The sequence below is a fragment of the Dasypus novemcinctus genome, chromosome 14 (assembly GCF_030445035.2).
Source record: "Dasypus novemcinctus isolate mDasNov1 chromosome 14, mDasNov1.1.hap2, whole genome shotgun sequence".
Classification (NCBI taxonomy): domain Eukaryota; kingdom Metazoa; phylum Chordata; class Mammalia; order Cingulata; family Dasypodidae; genus Dasypus; species Dasypus novemcinctus.
Genome location: NC_080686.1, coordinates 32,833,778 through 32,855,410, shown reverse-complemented (window position 1 = coordinate 32,855,410; position 21,633 = coordinate 32,833,778). Strand labels below are relative to the sequence as shown.

The window sequence follows — 21,633 nt, the reverse complement described above, 5'->3', positions numbered from 1 at the left end:
GAGTCTTAAAATTTGTTGTGGAGGTGATTAGACTTGCGTTTGACGTCAGTCTGCTGAAAAATTGATAGATTTCTGGGTGAATGATTTTACTCAATTTGAAGCAGTGGAATTAATTATAAAAACAGCACAAAGTATCAGGTTCCATTTTAGTCAGAGATCCTAATGCTTTAAATAATACAGTTTCAGTAAAAGCAGCTATCCTCATGTGTGACCCAACACAAAAATAACATTTAAACTCTTTAATTGATTTACTTGTCAGGGATATCTAAACATGGACAATGCTAAAATACCCTGTGGATTATTTTTCAGTCTATGCATTTTTTCACTTTGAGTAACTGATAATTTGTTTAAATTCTGGCTTTTTAAAGATAGACTAATTTCTACAAGTTTTCCACAGCCTTTTTAGAAGTTTTTTTTTTTTAATTGAAAAAGCATAAACTTTCTCCACAATGGCAATCTTTCCCTACTCCTGTAATAAGCAGGCATTTAATTTAGGTTTCTTTGTGTTCAGGGGCAGTTGCCACTGCTACTGCTAAATAATATGTCTGTCCCCTGAGCCTTGACTACCATGCCTATAAAGAGATAAGACTCTCTTCTGCCCCTTAGGAGTTTATGTTCTCAGTTCAATTGCCTAATGAACAAATAGATAAGCCTTTCTAATATTATGAAATTCAGTGTTACCAAAAATCACTAAATGATACTTTAGAAGAACATGTAAAGTCTTTGTTCAGAGCACCACTTCATGACTTAAAAATAGTTAATTGTACTTTTTTTAAGATAAATTTTTTTTTTCTAGAATCACAGTTTCCAATCTGTTGCTGTTCTCACCAGAAAACTGAAATTTTACTTTCAAATTTATGCCTGGAGATGCCAAGGATAGAGAACAATTTAATCCAGCTGTTTTTTCAAAACTATCTTATTTTCATTGTATTTTTAGATCACTTAAATTTCTGGAGATCACTTTTCCTTTTGTTCTGAGACAAAACACAAATAATTACTTATGGAAAAAACCATAAGGAATATAATATTAATGATTTTCTCCCAGTTTGTGGAATAACTCATCTTAACCTGGTCCCTGAAGAGATGGCGTTTTGTTCTTTGCTTTGAAACTGGAAATCTAATTAACTGGTATTGGGTTTCTGTATGCAGGCAAAATGGAGGAGTGGGCTAGGAAGGATTGCTCCTCCAGTCTCTCTGGAGGGAGGGGACAGCCAGGGAGAGATAATAGAGGCATCCCTGGACAGTCTCTCCAGTCAAGGTTTCACATTTGTAAAAAGATGATAGCTATTTTCTGGTTTCTTTCATCTTTTTGTTGATGAGGAAGAAAAGGGTAGACCTATATTTTCATGTTTTTGTCTTACGTCATGTTCTTTTTCTAAAAGGAATTGCATTAATGGTTAAAGTGCAGTAGAAGGAAATGATGAAGTCAAGGCATAGAGGAAAAATCTTTGTCGAGTCTGAAAATTAAGTTTTTTCATCTCTTTCTCCTATTTAAAAGTTCCATCTGTAATAATTAGATTTCATAAGGTTTTGATCAAATGAAACTGAGGAATGCATTCCACTGTTGAGTTTACTAAGGAATATTTTTGTAACACTTTATTTTTATGGTTAATGGATGCAAAATAAAGAAAAGTAAATATAATTTGTGACCACTGAAAAAGTTTCCTAATTTAAAAATGTTAAAATACTGTGCTATACTTATAGAAGTATAAATATATCTAAGGATGTAAGCTCATTTATATCTGGTACATGAAAATAGCATACTTATTATTGAAGTGTTCCATCGAGATAACATAATATGTCCAGTTAACATAATATATCTCAAAGGAGTCCTTTTCTTCCTTTTCTTCTAGCACCCTCCTCCTTCTCCTCTTACTCTTCTCTCCTTTTAATTTCAAGACTCAACTGAACATTGAACAGTGGTGGTAATTACTTTATGAAAGATACCCCAATAACATAAATTCAGGACTAGTTTAATATAGATTCCAGTTATATTGATAAAGCCCCATTTCTGGTGTTTTTCTGTCACTTCATATTATCAGTTTTTCCTTTTTAACATTGAGAGGTGTTGTCAGAGCACAAATTCAACACAGCATTGAAGAATATATGACAAATTTTCTGGAAAATAATATATATTGCAAATAACATTCTAGTGAAGACAGGAATGAAAAGCCCTGAATTCTTTACCCTTTGCCTGTATTTATTTTATGAATAGGGAAACTTTCCCATTTTTTGATTTATTTATTTTTTTAAAAGATCTCTCCAGTTTTTTATGTTTGTTTGTTTTTTTTAAAGATTTATTTTTATTTATTTCTCTCCCCTTCCCCCTCCATTGTCTGCTCTCTGTGTGCTCTTCTGCATCCACTTGCATTATCCAGCGGCAATGTGAATGGCATTTGTGTAAATATTGCAACATTTTATTTTTAATTTTAGTCAGGGATTCCTAGAGTTCCAGCTTAGACAAACTTTTTGCCAGCATTCCTTAACTGATTTTTAAGACCAGGAAGAGATTTCTTTGCACACAGATCCACATCCCTTTCCCACCTGTTAGCATTGCCCTTGCCATCCACTTGCACACTCCGCAGAAGCCAGTTCGCTCCAATTTATGTGAAATGTTCTCTGCTATGTCTAGCCACTTTTATCTCTTCTCTTCTAACTTAAAGTTAGTTCCTTGCTAAGCTAGCTCTTAGTTTGGTTTGATTTTGTTCGGTTGTTACTGTTTTGCCTTCCAGCTAAAGTGTACGTTCTCAGGCAAGGATGTGGTATACTCTGCTTCCATTGCACTCATAACACTGATCCCTGAAACACACAGACATGGATATCTGAAGAGATCAAAGTATTACTTTTTATTAGCTGGTTGTTTATTCTCTTAAAGATTTATAAGTCAAATATTGTAAGGAGAAAAAATGCATATTTTATTATTACAAATAATTTTTGAGAGATAATTATTTTTATCCATGCTGTCCATTAGTGCCCCAGATGCAGGTTTTATCAGTTATAAATCATCTCCTAATTTTAATTTTAGGCCCTTAACCAGAATTATGTCTGACCTGTGGATTCCTAAAAATAAAATACTGTGTCAATTTTATCATGATTCTGCATATCTTATTATAAAAATCCAATATTCTTTGCCTGAGAATGTTGCTAGAATAATTAGGGTACCCAACCAGGCATGAGGACTTGTCACTGTTTAGGAATCTGCCTGATTGAGTTTTCATAGTTTGAGTTTTTAAAATCCCAGTAAATATTAATGGGTAAATTTAGGAAACTTTGGGTCCTCGGAATGATGTTTAGATCCTCAAAATATAAACATCTCACATGGTATAGTGATTTCCTTTAAAAGAATCAGAAATAGATTATTATCATAAACATTATTTTGTATTTATTTTGCCCTAAAAATGCAGTATTAGTATAGTATACCACAGAAAAAAATAATGTATCTCTATTGTAGTATTAGAATCTCATAATGGCCTGATGTTTTCTAGCAATCAGCTATAGGTATATAGTTACCTTTGTGATTAGCAGCTGTTGCTTCATATCTCACTCTCCCCCACCATTAATCTAAATTAAGTCTATGGCTTAAAAAAGAATTAAGCCACAGGTAGGTATCACAGCCCAGAATCAGAGAACTTGGAACCCAGAGAGAATTGGAGATGTCTTGAAAGATACAAAGTCAAGACAATAGTATCTATTATTTAATATGGGTTCTCATCAGGAAGCACTCCTTCCCACATGTGTTCATTGATCTTTGACCCTGCCCACCAACTTGCATTTCTCTTCCTGCACCCTGGAGGGCCAGCAAGGCCAGAGGAATGAATAAGCTCTACTTTGACTTAGCCTAGACTCCACTTGTTCCAAGATTTCTGGCAATAAGTGCTAGTGGAGGGTCTAGTCTGTCAATTCAGCCAACAGATATTTAATGAAGACCTACTCTATAATAGGGCCAACATTATCCATTGAGGATTCAGACACAGCTCCTCCATCATGAAACTTATCTTCTGGTGTGAATAGTATACATGTTCATGGACAATAGTTCTCACTGCAGGAAGTAGGAAGAACACAATGGGGTATCCCACCTGGAAGACGTATCAGAATCTCATGTGAAGAATGCCTTTTAAAGCTGTACCTGTTGCTGCTACCTCCCTGGGGAGGTCTTTTTCTCATGCACACCATCCTAATTTGAGAATTTACTGCTGATACTGAAAGATGCACTGATGGGAGCAAGCTACTGCTGTGAATAGTTAGAAGGCAGAAGAAAGGCTGCTGACTACTCATTCTACAAAGTGTCTGCACAACTGCTCCTATGCATTGCCTGCTCTAAAGGAAATGAAAAAAATAAATGCAGGAAGATCACATGACTAGACAGTATTTTTTATATGGGTTTTAACATTTAATATTAATAATGGAACTTGGGGATCCTCAGCCTGAAGCATGCTACAACCTCCGCAATGCAAGGCTGTTCAGAGGGAACCATTAGCCCTGTTCACATCCAAGTAGGCTCCAAAGAGGGCAAGATGGCATGGCAGTCTAGAACATGGGACCTAAGGATGTGATGTGGAAAAACCCGATACTTTTGATGTAGCAAAATGTCCTTTTAAGGTAGTCTATGGGCGTAAATATCAACTGAAAGGAAGCTAATGGATACTTTTAGACTATAACATAGTGATTTCAGTGGTAGATGAGGATTGTGGTTATCAGTATAAAAATAAGAATCTTCTTCTTTTACAAAGTGTTGAGCATATGATGATACATGGGAAAGTTACTATTATAACTTATTCATGATAGTTAATAATAATATTGTAATATTTTTGCAGGAGTGACAAAGAGGATATTATATCAGTTCTAAGGACAGCAATGTGAGGTATAAGGGAGTGTGGGATTTTTCCTTTTGGTGTAATGAAAATGTTATAAAATTGACTAAGATGATGACAGTACAACTCTTGTGAAAATGAGTGCTACTGAGTATACACTTTGAATGGATTGTCCAAAGCATGGGACTGTGTAACACAGGGAATCCTATGTGGAAGATGGACTGTGGTTAACAGAATAAATATGAGAGTGTTCTCTCATAAACTATAACAAATATATAATACTAATGCAAGGTGTTGATGATTAGGTGGGTTTGTGGAAAAATACACCAAATGTTGGATGTGGCTATATTTTGATGATGCTCTTTCATCATTTATAATATATGTTTCACAATAATGCCAGGTGTTTTGTGGTGGGGTCATATTTGGGAGCCCCATATGATGATGTGAGTTTTGTTTTGTGGATTCACAGTTTTTGCTGTGTATTTGTTGTATGTGTTCATGTATGAGTGATAAACTTCAGTTAAAAAAATTTTTAATAAGAGAAAATGTCCTCCTTAAATTAGATAAAAGAAGCTGATAATGGTGTGAGTCCTCTGCATGGACTGGTGGGGTAGGAAAATGAGTAGGAAATAAACTGAAGAATGCCCCCAAACACATGATTACTTAATAGTAACACTGTTACATTTAATTTTCAAGTCCACAAGTAATTTTTGCTCTTGAATTGACAAAAGGATGGTGTACCCCTGAGTGCATTTATTTTGGATATATTTGGCAATGAAGAAGATTCTAGGGGCAGCAGACTTGGCCCAGTTGTTAGGGCGTCCGTCTACCACATGGGAGGTCCGCAGTTCAAATCCCTGGCCTCCTTGACCCATGTGGAGCGGGCCCATGCACAGTGCTGATGCGCGCAAGGAGTGCCCTGCCATGCAGGGGTGTCACCTGCGTAGGGGAGCCCCACGCGCAAGGAGTGCGCCCTGTAAGGAGAGCTGCCCAGCGCGAAAGAAAGTGCAGCCTGCCCAGGAATGGTACTGCACACACAGAGAGCTGACACAACAAGATGACGCAACAAAAAGAAACACAGATTCCCGTGCCTCTGGCAACAACACAAGCGGACAAAAAGACGCAGCAAATAGACACAGAGAACAGACAACCAGGGTGGGGAGGGGGGGAAGGGGAGAGAAATAAATCTTAAAAAAAAAGATTCTAGGAAAGAGGAGTAGGGATAATATGCAGTAATTGGCTGATCCTGAGATAGATCTGTGGCTGGGGTCATGAGATATTTACTGCCTGGGTAGGGACTGTCTGTAGCAAACACTGAAGGACCTAATAGTAAGAGGTAGGGAAGGTGGGGTGAGGGAGGGAGGTGAAACTGACAAATAAATATGTTGACTAATGCTGTCAAGTTAGAAGGCTACCAAATAAATCATATCTCTGTTGATGGGTGGTCACAGTTATTAATCTCCAAGAAAGTAAAGTAGGAACATAATGGAGTAGTTGAAAAAGTAGATACGATTTGCTTATTACAAGCTCTGCAAAAAAACTGTCACATTTGACACTCAGTAAGAACTAATAAATACAAATATACTAGAGGAAGATGCATTTGTAAACTACTTCATAGTATTTAAAATGTGTTTTATGTATCATCCCGTTTAATCTTGACGCAGTCTATGATGTATGAAAGGAAACTGGAAAAAAAAAAAGGAAACTGAGGCCATAAAATGTTGAGGAGCCTTGATCTTCTTCATACGTGTACTAAGTAGCAGAGCTTGGACTTGAGCTCCAGGTCATCCTCCCCTCTTCGTTGTTAAATATACATGGTGAAAGTTCATTAAAATGCAAGGTTTGGAGTACCTGCATAATTCTAATTATTACCTACGCTCTTTCTCAGTTATTAGTATAAATATTAGGCATCATAGATTTTCAAAATACTATATAAAAGATTATTTTTAAAAAAACAACCAACCAACCAAGGTCTTGAAAGCAGATTGATTCTGGGTGTTAGATTGATTTACAGTTTTCTGTAAATCACAATGGTAACATGCAGTGTGAGCAAAGATATAATTTATTCAAGTACAAATAATTGACACATCATTTTTGTGTAGTTTCCTAGCAAATTGTTGGTGTGTATCTATTATGCTTTAAACTTTTTTTTTTAGTGTCCTCGAAATAACTAATTTACAAATAATATGATAAACATGCATCTGTTTCTATTGCAAACTTTTTCACAAAATAGTTCATTCCATGATGAATGTCTTCCTGGGTCTTGTGGGCCTGAAAACTGTCTTGCACATTTCAGATCCAGGAGCACATATTAGATACCTCTGCACTAGATAAAAGGGCAGCCATTAAGATTCTTTGGGTGCCGTTAGACAGCTCTTCTCACTGCTTTAAATCGATAAGCAACTGAACAAGTCAGGATCCAGATCTTTGCAACTACTTTAAATGTGAACCTGAATAGAAGTGGAACAGGTAAAAGAGTTAAGGCAGTCATTGTAGAATGCCACATGTAAGAAGCCATTTTTATTTCTTTACATGAGTGCAAATGTATGTACCTCTGTATACACTACTAAGTTCTGAATAATAGTACCTCTGTTACCCTGGTTTAGGGAATCTTTTGATTATAAACTAATTGTGCCATGATATGTAACGGTTTTATAATCTAGGAAAAATGCCTGTAAGGGACTAGCATAAAACCACTAAATTCATTTTATCAGCAGCCTGAAAGAGGATCTGAGCCACAGATTTTTGAGGTGAAAGTTAATGTTTGGCTCCTGCTCCTAGCTGTTTCCCTCCCTCAGTGGCAGTAAGAATGTACTCTATTTTATGGCTACATCTGATCCCACTAGAGATCTTTAAAAAATCATTACAATAAAAATGTTTCTGTGCCACTGTGTCCTTGAAATAGCACTGCCATTTAATTCACACTTACATTTGTTGCAGAGAAAGCAGCAGCTGCCAACATAGATGAAGTACAGAAGTCGGATGTATCATCTACAGGGCAGAGTGTCATCGACAAGGATGCTCTTGGGCCTATGATGCTTGAGGTAGCACACTCTTGTTTTGGTTCTGTATTTTAAACTGTTCTTTGTCACACAGTTACCTTTAATTTTCAAGTCCCTGTGTAATTTTTGCTTTTGAAGGTTGAAGTACTTCTGACCCTTTTAACTTGGAAATATTAATATAGTAGTGGCATGTTTTTTTCCTAGCTACCTACCTTGCTATAAATTTTCTGGCTCCTGCCTTTAGCATGTGTGTGTGTGTTCCAAAGTAACTAAAGTATAAACTAGATTAAAATATAAACTAGATTAAAATATAAATTGTCAGGCTTTAACTGCCAGTAGAGCATAGTTTTCATTTTAGAAAACTATGTTTACAAGTACTGTTAAATTCTGTGGCATAATATATTTTTAGTTTGAAATGTTCCCAAGATTATTAAATTTTAGATCTCCATTGTACATATGCCTATATTTACAGGTCAACATTTGAGGAACAAAGGTTCATGTTTTTTTATTTTGTGCTACTTCAGGCTAGTTTATAAATCTCATAAAGATGGAAATTGAAATAATGGCATAAAAACTTTTTAGATAAGCATCATAAGTATAATGGTCTGTCTTAGCTGCCTGTTCTTTATTAACTTTAGGAAGTTTTATGACCCGACTACTTTCTACAATTTGTAAAGTTCAGCTTTCCTATTTTATTAACAGGTACAGAGTTTAACATAAAATGCTTTCCTATACCTGTTCCAAAATTAAAATTCAAGATGTAGGCTATTGTAAGATGAGAAAAAAAAATGTTGGTGAATATATAACAAAGCAGCAGAAAAAGATTTACATTATATTAGTTCTCAGGATAATATACTCCACTGATGAAATGATGAGGTTGAAAAGTACCACACCAGAAGCTTTATATTGTTGTCATTATAGAATCAGTTAGCGTCCTTCAGCAACCACAGATATGAGAAATTAGAATTTTAAAAATAAAGATAAACCAATAGTGTCTACCTTATCACCCTCTTTTTTTTTTTTTTTCAGTCAGTGCATAAGTTGATTTTTAATTTTAGAAAATGTAAATCAGTGAAAACCTACCATATGATTGGGAGGGGATGCACAGAAAGATTTAATGATCATCTGACCTGATCTCTGCATTCATTCCCTGAATGTCTTACAGCTGACTGGTGACAGGGCTTGGGCAGGACCTGATGGCCAAAAGGCTTTTAATGGCCTCATGTATGTCCTTGCTTATCTTTTCTTGAATCAGTAATTTAAAAACATTCAGCTTACATCTTCCATGGAAAGAGCAAAAACACACTTAAACAGATTTTCCATAGTTGGCAAAGGCAGTGGACAGCCTTGGACTGCTACTTCCCACTTGATTCTTAGCTACAGAAAATGAAAACTAGGTGGTCTATTTAGAATTGATAAAAAACAGTAAATAACTTCCTTTGGGGGAAAATGCTTGAATTACAAACAGAAAATTGATTTGAAAATTATGGTAATCGAAATTATTGCAATTGGGAAATTGTATCTGTGTTTTACACTTGTATCTGGGGGAGGGGGGTTGAATTAAAGTAAGGTAGAAATGCCTAAGGAGACTTTTTTTTTTTTTTTTAAGATTTATCCCCCGCCCCCAGCTGTCTGTTCTCTGTGTCCATTCGCTGTGTGTTCTGTGACCCTTCTATCCTTATCAGCGGCACCAGGAATCTATGTTTCTTTTTGTTACGTCATCTTATTGTGTCAGCTCTCCGTGTGTGCGGTGCCATTCTTGGGCAGGCTGCACTTTCTTTCGCGCTGGGTGGCTCTCCTTACGGGGCACATTCCTTGCGCATGGGGCTCTCCTACGTGGTGGACACCCCTGCATGGCATGGCACTCCTTGCATGCGGCAGCACTGCGCATGGGCTAGCTCCACATGGGTCAAGGAGGCCCGGGATTTGAACCACAGACCTCCCATGTGGTAGGCGGATGCCCTATCCATTGGGCTAAGTCCGCTTCCCCCTAAGGAGACTTTTGAAACTTCTATAAAGAAATGCTTAGAATAACCACAGGATTGGAATTGAGGCCATTTAAGTGCAAGTATATTAATTGTAGAAATCAAATTGCTAGGTATCAGTGGACCTTATCTCATAAAATCAAACCAACTTTTTTTGCTATTTCAAAATAGACTTCTGAGACTTCAGTGCATTGAACAAGTATCTATACAGCATACTGTAGTACTGACTACAGTTAAGAGAGGTAATACTTGAACCTAGTGGCTTAGGTTTGAATTTAAATTTTTATCCCTGATACATATAATTTAAACAGAAAAACTTGTTCTTGTTGAGCTATTCCTAGGCATAGATGCACACTCATGCTTACATCATAGCATAGTGGTTGCTAGGCAACAAAACCAAATCCCAGCTTTTTTTCATCAGAGCATATCGTAGTAAGTTTTAAAAAAACTCAGTTTTAGGAGATAAAGCATTTTCATCTTTGTTTTATTATGCCTCAAATCAATCTTTTTACCATGGTATAAAGCCATAGGAAGCAACATGCACTTTCCAAAGTGAACTATAGGTGATAGAATTATGAAAATCTCTGCTAAATGTGTATCTAAAGCAGTGAGCTTTAAAAGGACACTTGGTTCAGAACTAGTCAGCTGATTTACTTCCTTCCCACCCACCCACTCCCAGACATACATAGACATGTGCATGTGATGTGCATACACACTCATACAGGGAAGATTTCTCAAGGGTTAGTGTCACCCTATTATGGAAGGCCATTTACATATGGTTTTGCTTTCCTGGGCATTGTTTATACCATTGAGAAAGCCTATCAGAATATCTAAGAAAAGGTTGAAACTAAGTGGTATTACATTTTTAGAAGAGCTTTTCACTTGTGCCTTTTGGTCATTCTAATTTGAGAGAGCACTTAGTGAGAATCAAAGATAGAATATGTGCAAAGATAACACACAAAGTTAGGAGCCTGTTAAATAATAACTATGGGAAAAGAAAATATGGAAAAAAATAAACTCTTTGTGCCTTATCAATACCCATTGTTATAAGTGGAGCAGGTGTGGCTCAGTGGGTGAGCACACGCCTCGAATAATGAGGTCCTGAGTTCAATCTCTGGTACCCCTAAAAAAAAATAAAAATACCCATATATGTATTTGATATGTAACAACAGTAATAAGTGTCATAAGGAAACTACCATAAACTGGCTATACTATTTGACCCTGGTTCTAGGTCTGACTAACTAGTATCAATCACTAACTAATATCAATCTCAAGACTTTTTTTTTTAATGGATTTATCCCTTTTTTTATTTTTAAAGATACTTAGATTATATAAATGATACATACATTCCCACTTTAACAACATCCTTCATTAGTGTAGTACATTTGTTACAACTAATGAACACTATCGGAGCATTGCCACTAAGTGTGTTATATTTTACAGTATAGCTTAAACTCTCTCCTGCACAGTTTTATTAAGTTATGACAAGATATATAATGTCCTGTATCTGTCATTGCAACGTCATTCAGGACAATTCTCAAGCCCTGAAATGCCCCTGTATTACCTGTTTTTCCCTTCTCCTTCCCCTCAGAACCTCTGGTGGCCACTGTCTCCACATCAATGATAAAAGTTCTTCCATTGCTACAATAACTATAAGTCTGTAGTAGAATAACAGTAAGTCTACTCCAGTCCATTGTTGATTCCCCAATCCTGAGAATTCTGGGATGGTGATGCCCACTCTGCCTCTTATTGAGAGGGGCCTTAGATCTCATGGGACAGATGGATAGAACTATTTTGCTTGCAGTTGTAGGTTCTTTCTGTTCCTTGAGATGGGCATTGTCCATCATCATTTCCTTATTAGTTGTCCTGGATGAGTCTAGTGCACTGGAGAGTAGGTGTTTGACTCTCTTGAGATTCAGGGCCCGACTGGCATATGGAAAGCCCAAAGATATAAGTCTCTTGGACATATACTTATCAACTCTAGTACATTCAAATGTAAGGGCAGAAGAGCCATGTATAGGGAAACCACAACTGAATCTATCTCTGTCACACTGAGGAACATAAATTCCAAAGTAGGGTCCCCTGATAGGGTTCCAAACTCCTGATCTGTCTGCCCTGCCTATAGTGTCTGGATGTCTCCAGAGCCCTCAGGAGCCCAGCTATTTGAGATAATATTTACTGTGTCAATCCTTTTCTAGTCCGAATCAACTACTTGATCACTAAAACAGAGCTATGACAAGCAAGGATCAAAAGAAAAAAGAGAGGCAACTAAGAGAATCTCACTGAGCCCCCACTCTTTGCTGCTAAAGCAGAAGTGATAGGCAAATGGAGATTGGGATATAAATTGGAGTACAACACTCTGCTAAATAGTAAGCAAAGCATGTGCTTTGGAGTCAGGTACACCTTGACTGAAATTTTAGCTTTGCCCCTTATCAGTTATAAGATCTTGGGTAAATCACTTAACCTCTGTGAGTCTGTTTCCTCCCTTGTAATTAGGAGAGGTAAAATATTCCTTATGGAGTTGTAAATATTAAAATGTGACAATATTTTTAAGGATGGTTCAATAGCTATTATTACTATCTTTATTTCCTTACATGACCTAGATGCTTCATGTCCTCCTTCCCTAAACTAGATTGGGATGACAATGAAGGGTGAGGCTATGAATCCGTTGCAGAAAATACACTACTAGTATCTAGTTAATTTAGGAATCTGCATCTTAACAGTCTAGAGAATAAGTTATATAGAAGGTGTTAACATTGCAGTTCTCATTATTATAAACCAAAACTTAATGACTTTCCAGTCGTGGGGCAGTGCTGGCCATACCTAAACCTGAGGTCCTCACGAAGACCTGTTTGCTATAATTAGAGTTACACTTCCCAGATCCTGTCCTCACCTACACCAAACAACAAAGGTTCGTGTTTCTTTAAAGGTCTGAGATGAACTGCAGTTCTTTTCAGTTAAACCCTGTAGCTTTAAAGGTAGTAAAATTCTGTATTTTTTTTTTGGCATTTATCCTTAAATTAAGAAAAATTATCGTTGACCTTTTCCTCCTGTTGTATATAACATGAAGATCTGTAGAACACAATTACTTTGCATGGGGTTGTTAACACAAAAGTTATTCTTAGTCCTACAAACTACATCAATCTCCTTTTGAAAATATACATTTTTTTTACACTTTCACTTGACAATAAGTATCTCCTGATAAACCAGCAGAGTTAATGTTTGTCATTTAGTTTGTGACAAGAAATCCTTATCTAGGCTCTCTCTACTTACCAACATGGAATATCTGTTTCACCAAGGGAAACTGTTGTTTCTTTTTTTATGTTTTTTTTTTTTAAGATTTATTTTTATTTATTTATTTCCCCTCCCTGCCATCCCTGCCGGTTGTCTGCTCTGTGTCCATTCGCTGTGTCTTCTTCTGTGTCTGCTTGCATTCTTGGTGGTACCAGGAATCTTTGTCTCTTTTTGTTGCATCATCGTGCTGCATCAGTTCTCCATGTGTGCGGCACTACTCCTGGGCAGGCTGCGCTTTTTTCACACAGGGTGGCTCTCCTTGCGGGGTGCACTCCTTGCACGTGTGGCTCCCCTTTGTGGGGAACACCTCTGCATGGCAGGGCACTTCTTGTGCGTGGCAGCACTGCGTGGGCCAGCTCACCACATGGGCCAGGAGGCCCTGGGTTTGAACCCTGGACCTCTTATATGGTAGGGGGATGCTCTTATCAGTTGAGCCACATCCCGCTTGTTTCTGAATACCTAAGAGAGGGGTGTGAGAGAGAGATCTCTTTTCTATCCAAGTGTGAATTATGTGTTTCCCTTAAAGGGATTATACCCTCCTTAACAATTGTAAATTATTTAATGTTGCATCCTTTCTAACATAATTTGTGCCTTTTCCCTTAGGCCCTTGATGGCTTCTTCTTTGTAGTGAACCTGGAAGGCAACGTTGTGTTTGTTTCTGAGAATGTGACACAGTACCTAAGGTATAACCAGGAAGAGCTGATGAACAAAAGTGTATATAGCATCCTTCATGTTGGGGACCACACTGAGTTTGTCAAAAACCTGCTGCCAAAGTCTATAGGTAAATGTCTATCTGTTCTCCCTCTTCCCTCCCCCATACATATACATTTTCTTGATTGGAGGGGGTAAAATAGAACTGTATTATGTCACTCGAGGAAAAAAAGTAACTGAGTAGTTTTTTAAGAGATGCTTATGTTAACTATTTAAGCTTTGAAGTCTTAGAATAAAGATAATATGCATATACTGATCTTGAATGAGCTTTTGATTCTATATTTAAAGTACATGAAATATAATCCAGATGGAAAAGGCTCATGTAGCAACAATTTTCATGGTTTCGTTTTGGTTTTTGGTTTTGGTTTTTTAAGGTGCCAGATTGTCTCCTACCTTCTTCCTTGCCAGATGACTGTATTTTTGTCTGTTTTCTCCATGACCATCTAAGAAGTAGGTGGGCATGAGAAGTCTAAGTTTCGACTCAGTTTGAGTTCTGTGTGTAAAAAGAGAGTATATGTGGGTGTATACAACATTTTAAAAATAAAATCTTAAGGAACAAGTTCAAATGCTACTAGCCTGGGAGCCCTAGATAGGCTCTTTAATTGTACCGGGCCCTTCAATAGCTGTACAGGTATCATTCTCAGATGCTGCTTTCTTACCCACTTGCCTGTTTCAAATTTCCTGACTTCTTCACCTTATTTTGGAGATGCCATCCAAAAGTGTACATAGTTATTAAGGGCCATATTTTAAAGTGGGTGATTCATAGCGTGGGCCCACCTTAGTTGCTGCTTTAGGGTATTGTTGTTCCCACTTACAAAGTGGTTCTTTTTTAAATATTCTCACTTAAATTGGTGCTAAGAATGGCTTCACAGATGAAAAGAAGTGCATATTTTAGGACAGAATTAAGTCAGGTCCTCAGCAAATATTTTTATTTCTTAAAACTGTTTTTGTTAACTGGTCTTGTTACCACAATAAACAGAAAAGGTCCTTTTAAAATTCCATTATCTCTAGGTTTTCTTGATAAGAAACCCTTTGTTCAATGTGACTGCAATAATAATACAAAATGTATAAAACTTGTAAGGGAGTCTTTCACTGTATTCTGTAGTAAATGAACAAGAAAATGGAATTTCTTAAGTAACTAATATTTTCAGATCTCTTCAGTAATTTTGTGACTTCCTTAAAGGATCTATACTTATAATTTACTATTATTAATTCATTTGTCTAAAGAGCTCTTTGCCTTACTTTATATTGTACCTTTTTTACTTTTAACTTATTAACCTTTCTCTTTCCTCTTTGATTATTCTCTGTGGTCTCCATTATGTAAATAAACTTTTAAAAATACTGATGGTGAGTGAAATAAACTTCCCAAATGTCTGCATAGTCATATAAAACTAGCTGTGGTTGCTTGTGTAATTTTTAAATAGTTTTGTTTTTAAATAGTTATGTTTAATTTTTTCTTTCCTAGGGTTTTCTTTTTTATTCCTCTTCAGCCATGGGTTTAGCATTGGGTTCACCTTAACACACAGGTGCCCTTTTGTGTTTTGAAAGTATATTTGCTTTTTTTTTATCCTCCATCTTATCCTACTGGTCCTAATATTTTCTTTAGGTAAAAAATAAGGAATAGTAAAGGAGAGAATACCAAAGTGAGTTTTCTAACCTGTAAAGTGAGGAAAATTGACCTGTGGTCCATAAACATTCTTTAATTCTCAAAGTCAGTCATTCTTTTATTTCTTTCTTTGTTTTCTCTAATCCATTTCCACCAAAAATGATGTCTTTCTTTCAATATCTTTTTCCTGGCTTAATCTATACATTTTTTAGTTTTGATACTAAAATAGACTTGTGAAATAGTTTTTCCACTGGAAAAGAAGTAAATGACATCAGTATAACCTTAGGATTTTTCAGTCTTGTTAAGGATGGTACATGAGACAATTTTATAAAGACTACAGTAGAGTAATTCAGCAACAGCCATGTTACAGAGAATACTGTAAAATTTCTATAGAATTTTAGAAAAGAAAGATCTTTAAGAGGAGGCAATGTGAAGTGCCTAGATGAGTTGGTTTAGTATTTGTTATAGAGGACCTCAGCCTTAGAGATGAATACCTTTGTATGGGAGAAATTGAGGCAGCTTAACATTTCGGATGTGGTAGCAGGAGCAGAGGCATCCATGTGGGACTGATGATGGAGGATGATGGAGATAAGGTTGTGTTGGGGAATGTGAAAGATTTGGGTAGATGAATACTATGGGGTGGTTAGTGAGATTTTGACTTACCAATTTGAATGGCCTCCTATTCTGATTCCGTTGAGTCAAAATCCTTCAAAAGAAGATATTATTGGGACAAAAACTGGAATATAGACTTTTAAGCTTTATATCATTGTTGGATTTCTTGAACTTGATATAACTGTATATTCCTATTCTTGGGAAATATACATGGAAGTGTTAAGTGTTCAGAGAGCATGGTGTGTATACCTACTCTCAAATATTTAGAAAATAGATAAATATATGGATAGCTAGATGGATAGTTGGATAAATAGAATGATACTGCAAACGTGGCAAAATATAAAAGTTGGTGGATCTGAGTCTCTGGGATTTTGGGGGTGGTATGTTAGAATTCTCTGAATGGATTTTGTATTATTTTGTAAGTTTGAAATTGTTTCAAAATAAAATGTTTTTGAAAATTCTTTTTAGAATTTAATACTTGCTATAGGCGGTAACATACCCGCAACTAGAATGTGAGTAGATTGAAGTTACTTTCCAAAAATCAAAGTTCGGAAGAACTAAAAATAGACAACTGTAATAATCTAGTAATAAATAATCAAGGCCTAAACTAGAATGGAAGAAGGCAAGATGAAGAGTAAGAAGTGTAAAAGACATTTTGAAATATCTAAAATATATACAATTTGTTAAACATAACCCAAGAAATTTTTCCTTCCACATTATGAAAGTATTTGGGATAAAATATAAAGCTCCATGTAAAATGTAAAATAACCGTATTTTGCTACATCATTCTGATAATTCAGCAGCAAGGAATCTGATGTTAGTTTCCTTATAATAATTATTGGATTAATTTTACCTTGCTCAGTGAATGGGGGATCTTGGTCTGGTGAACCTCCTAGGCGGAATAGCCATACCTTCAATTGTCGGATGCTTGTAAAACCTTTACCTGATTCAGAAGAGGAAGGTCATGATAACCAAGAAGCACATCAGAAATATGAAACTATGCAGTGCTTTGCTGTTTCTCAACCAAAGTCCATCAAAGAAGAAGGAGAAGGTAGGACAAAATCTCTAGGATATTTTATGTCTGTATTTATTCCTGTGTTACGTCTTTCACTTTTTAATAATCTAAAATTAGTGGTCATGTCAAGAAAAAATCAGAAGCAGTTTCTTTGTTCTTTTTGCCAGCTTTACAGTGATTAGCTTTTTGCAATAAATTAGACAGTACAATGCTGTCTAATAGAATTTTCTGTAGTGATGGCAATGTTCTATATCTCCATAGCCACCTGTGGCTTTTGAACACTTGAAAGTTGACTACTACAACTGGAGGGACTGAATTTTTAATTAAATTTAAATTACCATATATGATTAATGACTATTAGTGTAGCTCTCAAACATTGGTGATTAAATCTTTTGAGAATCCTGGGTTTCTTTGAAAATCTAACGGAGCTATGTGCCGCAGCTATTTAAAAAAAAATGCACACAAGTACTAACAGCCTTTTTCACATACTTTCAGGGGATTAATGAATTCCATATAGCTTATCAGATACTAGGTTTAGAGTATTTTATTAGAATGATGCATAAGAGGAGAGAGATGAGTGTGGGAGTAGAAGAGTTTTCAAACAATAAACTCAGGATATTCCTCTTAAAGAAATGCCGGTATAACCCCTATACCCTCCAAGCAAACCAGGCTCCACACAGCTACGTGTCACCCTCAGTACTATAGTGGAGCAATAGTGAAGAATGCATTCTGTGTGCTTAGTGGAAGGGAAGGAACTGAGGACCATGGTAAAGTGGAGACATGGGCTTTATAATCAGACAGGCTGGCTCCTAATTCAGCCACTTACCAGCTCTGTGGTTTTGAGCAAGTTCCTTGACCTTTTGAGCATCAATTTACTCTATTACCAAGTGAAATCACTGATACTAGTATCAGATTATAGTAAGGATTAAATGAAGATATGTAAAACACAAAATTTGGCATTAATATTGGCACTAATAATTATTTAATACTTTTTACATTTAAAATATGTAAATATTTTTCAACTTAAAATGTATTGGAAAGGAAATATAGAGGAATTATAGTTGATAGTATTTCAAAATTAACTTTTTGCTTAGGGTGGAGTATCAAGTGATTTTATTCTGTTTTATGCAATAGGGTAAATCCTTCTTCATTCCTGTATAATATTTTTTAATGTATAAAAAAGTGAGAACTGAGCTAACTTAGGATTTTGTGCTTTATATTTACCCATTTTTGTACATTTAAAATTGAATTAGTAAAATGTAAGAGAGCAGGGTTTATGAGCGATAATCTGCTCTGTTTCAAATCCTGGCTCCCCCAAAGTTTTGCATGACATTGGGCAAGTTGTTTAAATTTAGTGCTTTGGTTTTCTCTGTAAAATGGAGATAATGTTAGTACATAACTTATAGAATTTTTAAGAGAATTAAGTGACTTGATAACCTGTAAAGCAGCTCAAAAGATGTCTATTTCATAGTAAGTATACAAAAAACTATCATTTTTATAGTATTATGTGGAGGGAGGAGGATTACATTTTAATTTTGTGATGCCAGCTATTACTGATATATTTCAAGAAATTCTTCCCCTAAATTAAAGTTGAATGATCATAAATCCATGGCATAAGATATGAAGGAACAACTTTATTTTTTAACATTTTGTCCAGCATTTTTGGAATTCCAGTGACAATGCAGTATGCTCTGAGTGTCACAAAAATAAATAAAACACCCCTGCTCTCCAGAAGTGAATGCAGATGCATGAAACAAGTCAGGTGGATGAACAGTGAATGCTTAGTGTTAGCTAGATGAGGAAGGAGCCACAGTCAAGATTCTAAACTGTGGTGCACCTGGTATGGTACATGCTGCATTTTCTAGGTACCCTGGGATTGAATCTCTGAATGTGCCTCTAGGCTCAGTTTATATTATTTGCTTTTAATTGCATGTTGCCATTGTAGGCATATGAACATAGTTTGGAAGAAGAGATGTCTAGTTTTCCTGTTCCTTAGTGAACCTAGGATTAAAAAAACAAACTATTGGCAAAGCAGAGCAGAATTTCATCATTTTTGTCCTTTATTATGAATTAAGCTGGTTGTTTCTATCAGCCATTAAATAAGAAAGGATTCCATTGTTTTCCATACCTGGAGAAATGGTTTCTTATTGTTAACTCTCCACTATGGAAGATTTTCTTCAGCAGTTTATCCTTTGTTCACCCAGCTCACCCTACACAGCCTGCCCCACCACCTCCCCCAGCCACTTCCCACTTTAGCCAGTGAGGAGCAGAGGTATGTAGTGATTTGTCACTATGTTTTGTCATAGATATATTTGGGTTTATATCACTCAGAATGCCAGTATGATAAACATATGTGTGTATGATTTAAGATTTGCAGTCCTGCTTGATTTGTGTGGCAAGAAGAGTTCCCATGAAGGAAAGACCAATTCTCCCCTCATCAGAAAGTTTTACTACTCGCCAGGATCTCCAAGGTAAATTTGTTTTTCCAGTGAAGACTAACAAAATCATTTTAGAATGTTAACATAGTCTAGGTGCAGTAAATATCTTTGGAAGAATATAAAGAGCTTGGTAATAGTGACTTCTGGGGTAGAAGTCTTAAGAAACTGGAAGATGAGGGAGGGCACTTATTTTCACTATATACCCTTTCATACCATGTGCTTGCACTCTCTATTCTAAATTTTAAAAGTTTAAATCTTTTTAAAATTTAATTTTTTACCATAAATAGTATTTTAGTATTTATGAATAATGCTTGCTGTTGTTTAATAGGCAAGATCACTTCACTGGATACTAGCACCATGAGGGCAGCCATGAAGCCAGGCTGGGAGGATCTGGTGCGAAGGTGCATTCAGAAGTTCCATACACAACATGAAGGGGAGTCTGTGTCCTATGCTAAGAGGCATCATCATGAAGGTCAGCATCTCTAAATGCTACTTCTCTAAAAGTTGATTACTGTTAAAGTATTGCTTCTGATGGGAGCTTTCTCTCAGTGATTCCTGAATTGTAACTCCAGGGACTTGGATCTAGTGACCTTTGTAAGTCAGATGTACCTGTGTCAGCTGGGCCAGAAGATGCTGCCCATCTGAAGGAATATTTAAAAGGGGAACCTATAAGAAGAGTTTGCAGAAGGAATTAAAGCAAGAAATGGTCATTTCACAGACAGGCAAAAAGAAAGGGGGGAAAAGCTGGTTTCTTTGATTCTAAGGCTTTGAGATATATAAGGCAAGGTAATAACATACCATCTGATGTCAAAAGAAATATTATCTGATTCATAAGGGAAAACTGGAAATAAGAATGGAGTGAAATTTGTAAGATCAGTTGAACTTCTGAGAGAGGTAATGGTGGGAGCACAGCTCTCCTTCAAGGAGATGACCAACAGGGATTGCCTAGATGTTTATAGAAGACCCAAGCAGATGATGTGACTCGTCTGAGGCCACACAATTAATTAATAGAACAACTGGAAATAAGCCCAGTACTTAAAAAGCAGCCATTATAGAGTACCTAGTCTTTTTTCTGGCATTGGCCTTCTTTTCATTATCTCATTGGTCCTCACAGCAAGTCTATGAAGTAAGCATATGATTCTCATACCATAGATATGAAAGCAAGTAAGGTGAAATAACTGACTCAAGATTATCCATTTAGAGTCAGCAGTGGGAGTTATATCAAAGGCCTGTCCTGGTAGTCTCTCTTTGTGCTGCTCCCAGAGTTCTTTCCACAGAATCACATTTTTCTCAAGTACATTGTTAAAGAAGGAAGAACGATTAAAATTCCTTTGCTTGAATATGTGCTAAGGAGGAGGGGTACCTTTTTCCTCCTTATCTGCTCTCATGGGCACAGTGTGGTTGATTAAGATACATGGTTACAACAAGGAAGTTTAGAGTGGGCCCACAGCTGCATGTGAGGAACTTAGTGCAGTACCTCATAACTCAGCTTGACAAATTTTTCTGCATGTTTGCAAAGATTTGTAACCAAATAGTGGAAAGGTAGTTTTAGATTGTCATTGCCCAGTTAATATGCATCTTTGACCTTGGCATTTTATCAGTGGCACTTGTGTGTTTCAGCTCTATGCCTTGTAGATCATTTTTCAAAAAGCACATATCATATTTAGTTACTCTCTCCTCATTCTCTTATTTTTTCTTGATCCTATTCATGTGGTACTCTTTTAGAAATAAGTACATAACCCCACAATTTTTCTTTAAATTGGAATGAATTTAAAAGAAATCAAGTGAGAAATCACCATGAGCAAATATGTTCAGTGTCCTTGAGTCCTGAGTACAATACCCTACATTTAATCCAGAAGTTAAAGTAAACCAATGTTATTGAATGAAATTTGCACTTTAGTTTCAGTTTTCTATTTAGCCTTTTCTTCCTCTGAAAAGATTCTTGATTGTTTATCTTTTACTTCTTTTTGTCCTAACTACAGAAATAATACTTCTTGCACAGTGTAAAATAAAATAGAGGAAAAATAGTATGAGATGATGAATTGAACAATATGTAACCTTAGGGGAATATTCATAAGTTTCATTATAATATTTATTATATTTTAAGGAAAATTAAAGGCAAAATGTGCACTCTAGAGATACTATGTTTCTGCATTGTA

At 36.1% G+C, this 21,633-nt stretch overlaps 1 protein-coding gene across 8 annotated transcripts in view; it reads left to right on the top strand.

Annotated features, from left to right (window-relative positions):
• Window positions 1–21,633, top strand: part of NCOA2 (nuclear receptor coactivator 2) — a 314,552-nt gene that overhangs the window by 245,079 nt on the left and 47,840 nt on the right. For all 8 annotated transcript variants that reach the window (XM_058275637.2, XM_058275633.2, XM_071207850.1 and 5 more), the window contains 5 exons: window positions 7,752–7,855; window positions 13,696–13,873; window positions 16,884–17,072; window positions 19,406–19,507; window positions 19,803–19,946. In XM_058275637.2, the coding sequence (XP_058131620.1) occupies window positions 7,752–7,855; window positions 13,696–13,873; window positions 16,884–17,072; window positions 19,406–19,507; window positions 19,803–19,946 (717 nt within the window). The remainder of the gene's footprint in view (window positions 1–7,751; window positions 7,856–13,695; window positions 13,874–16,883; window positions 17,073–19,405; window positions 19,508–19,802; window positions 19,947–21,633) is intronic.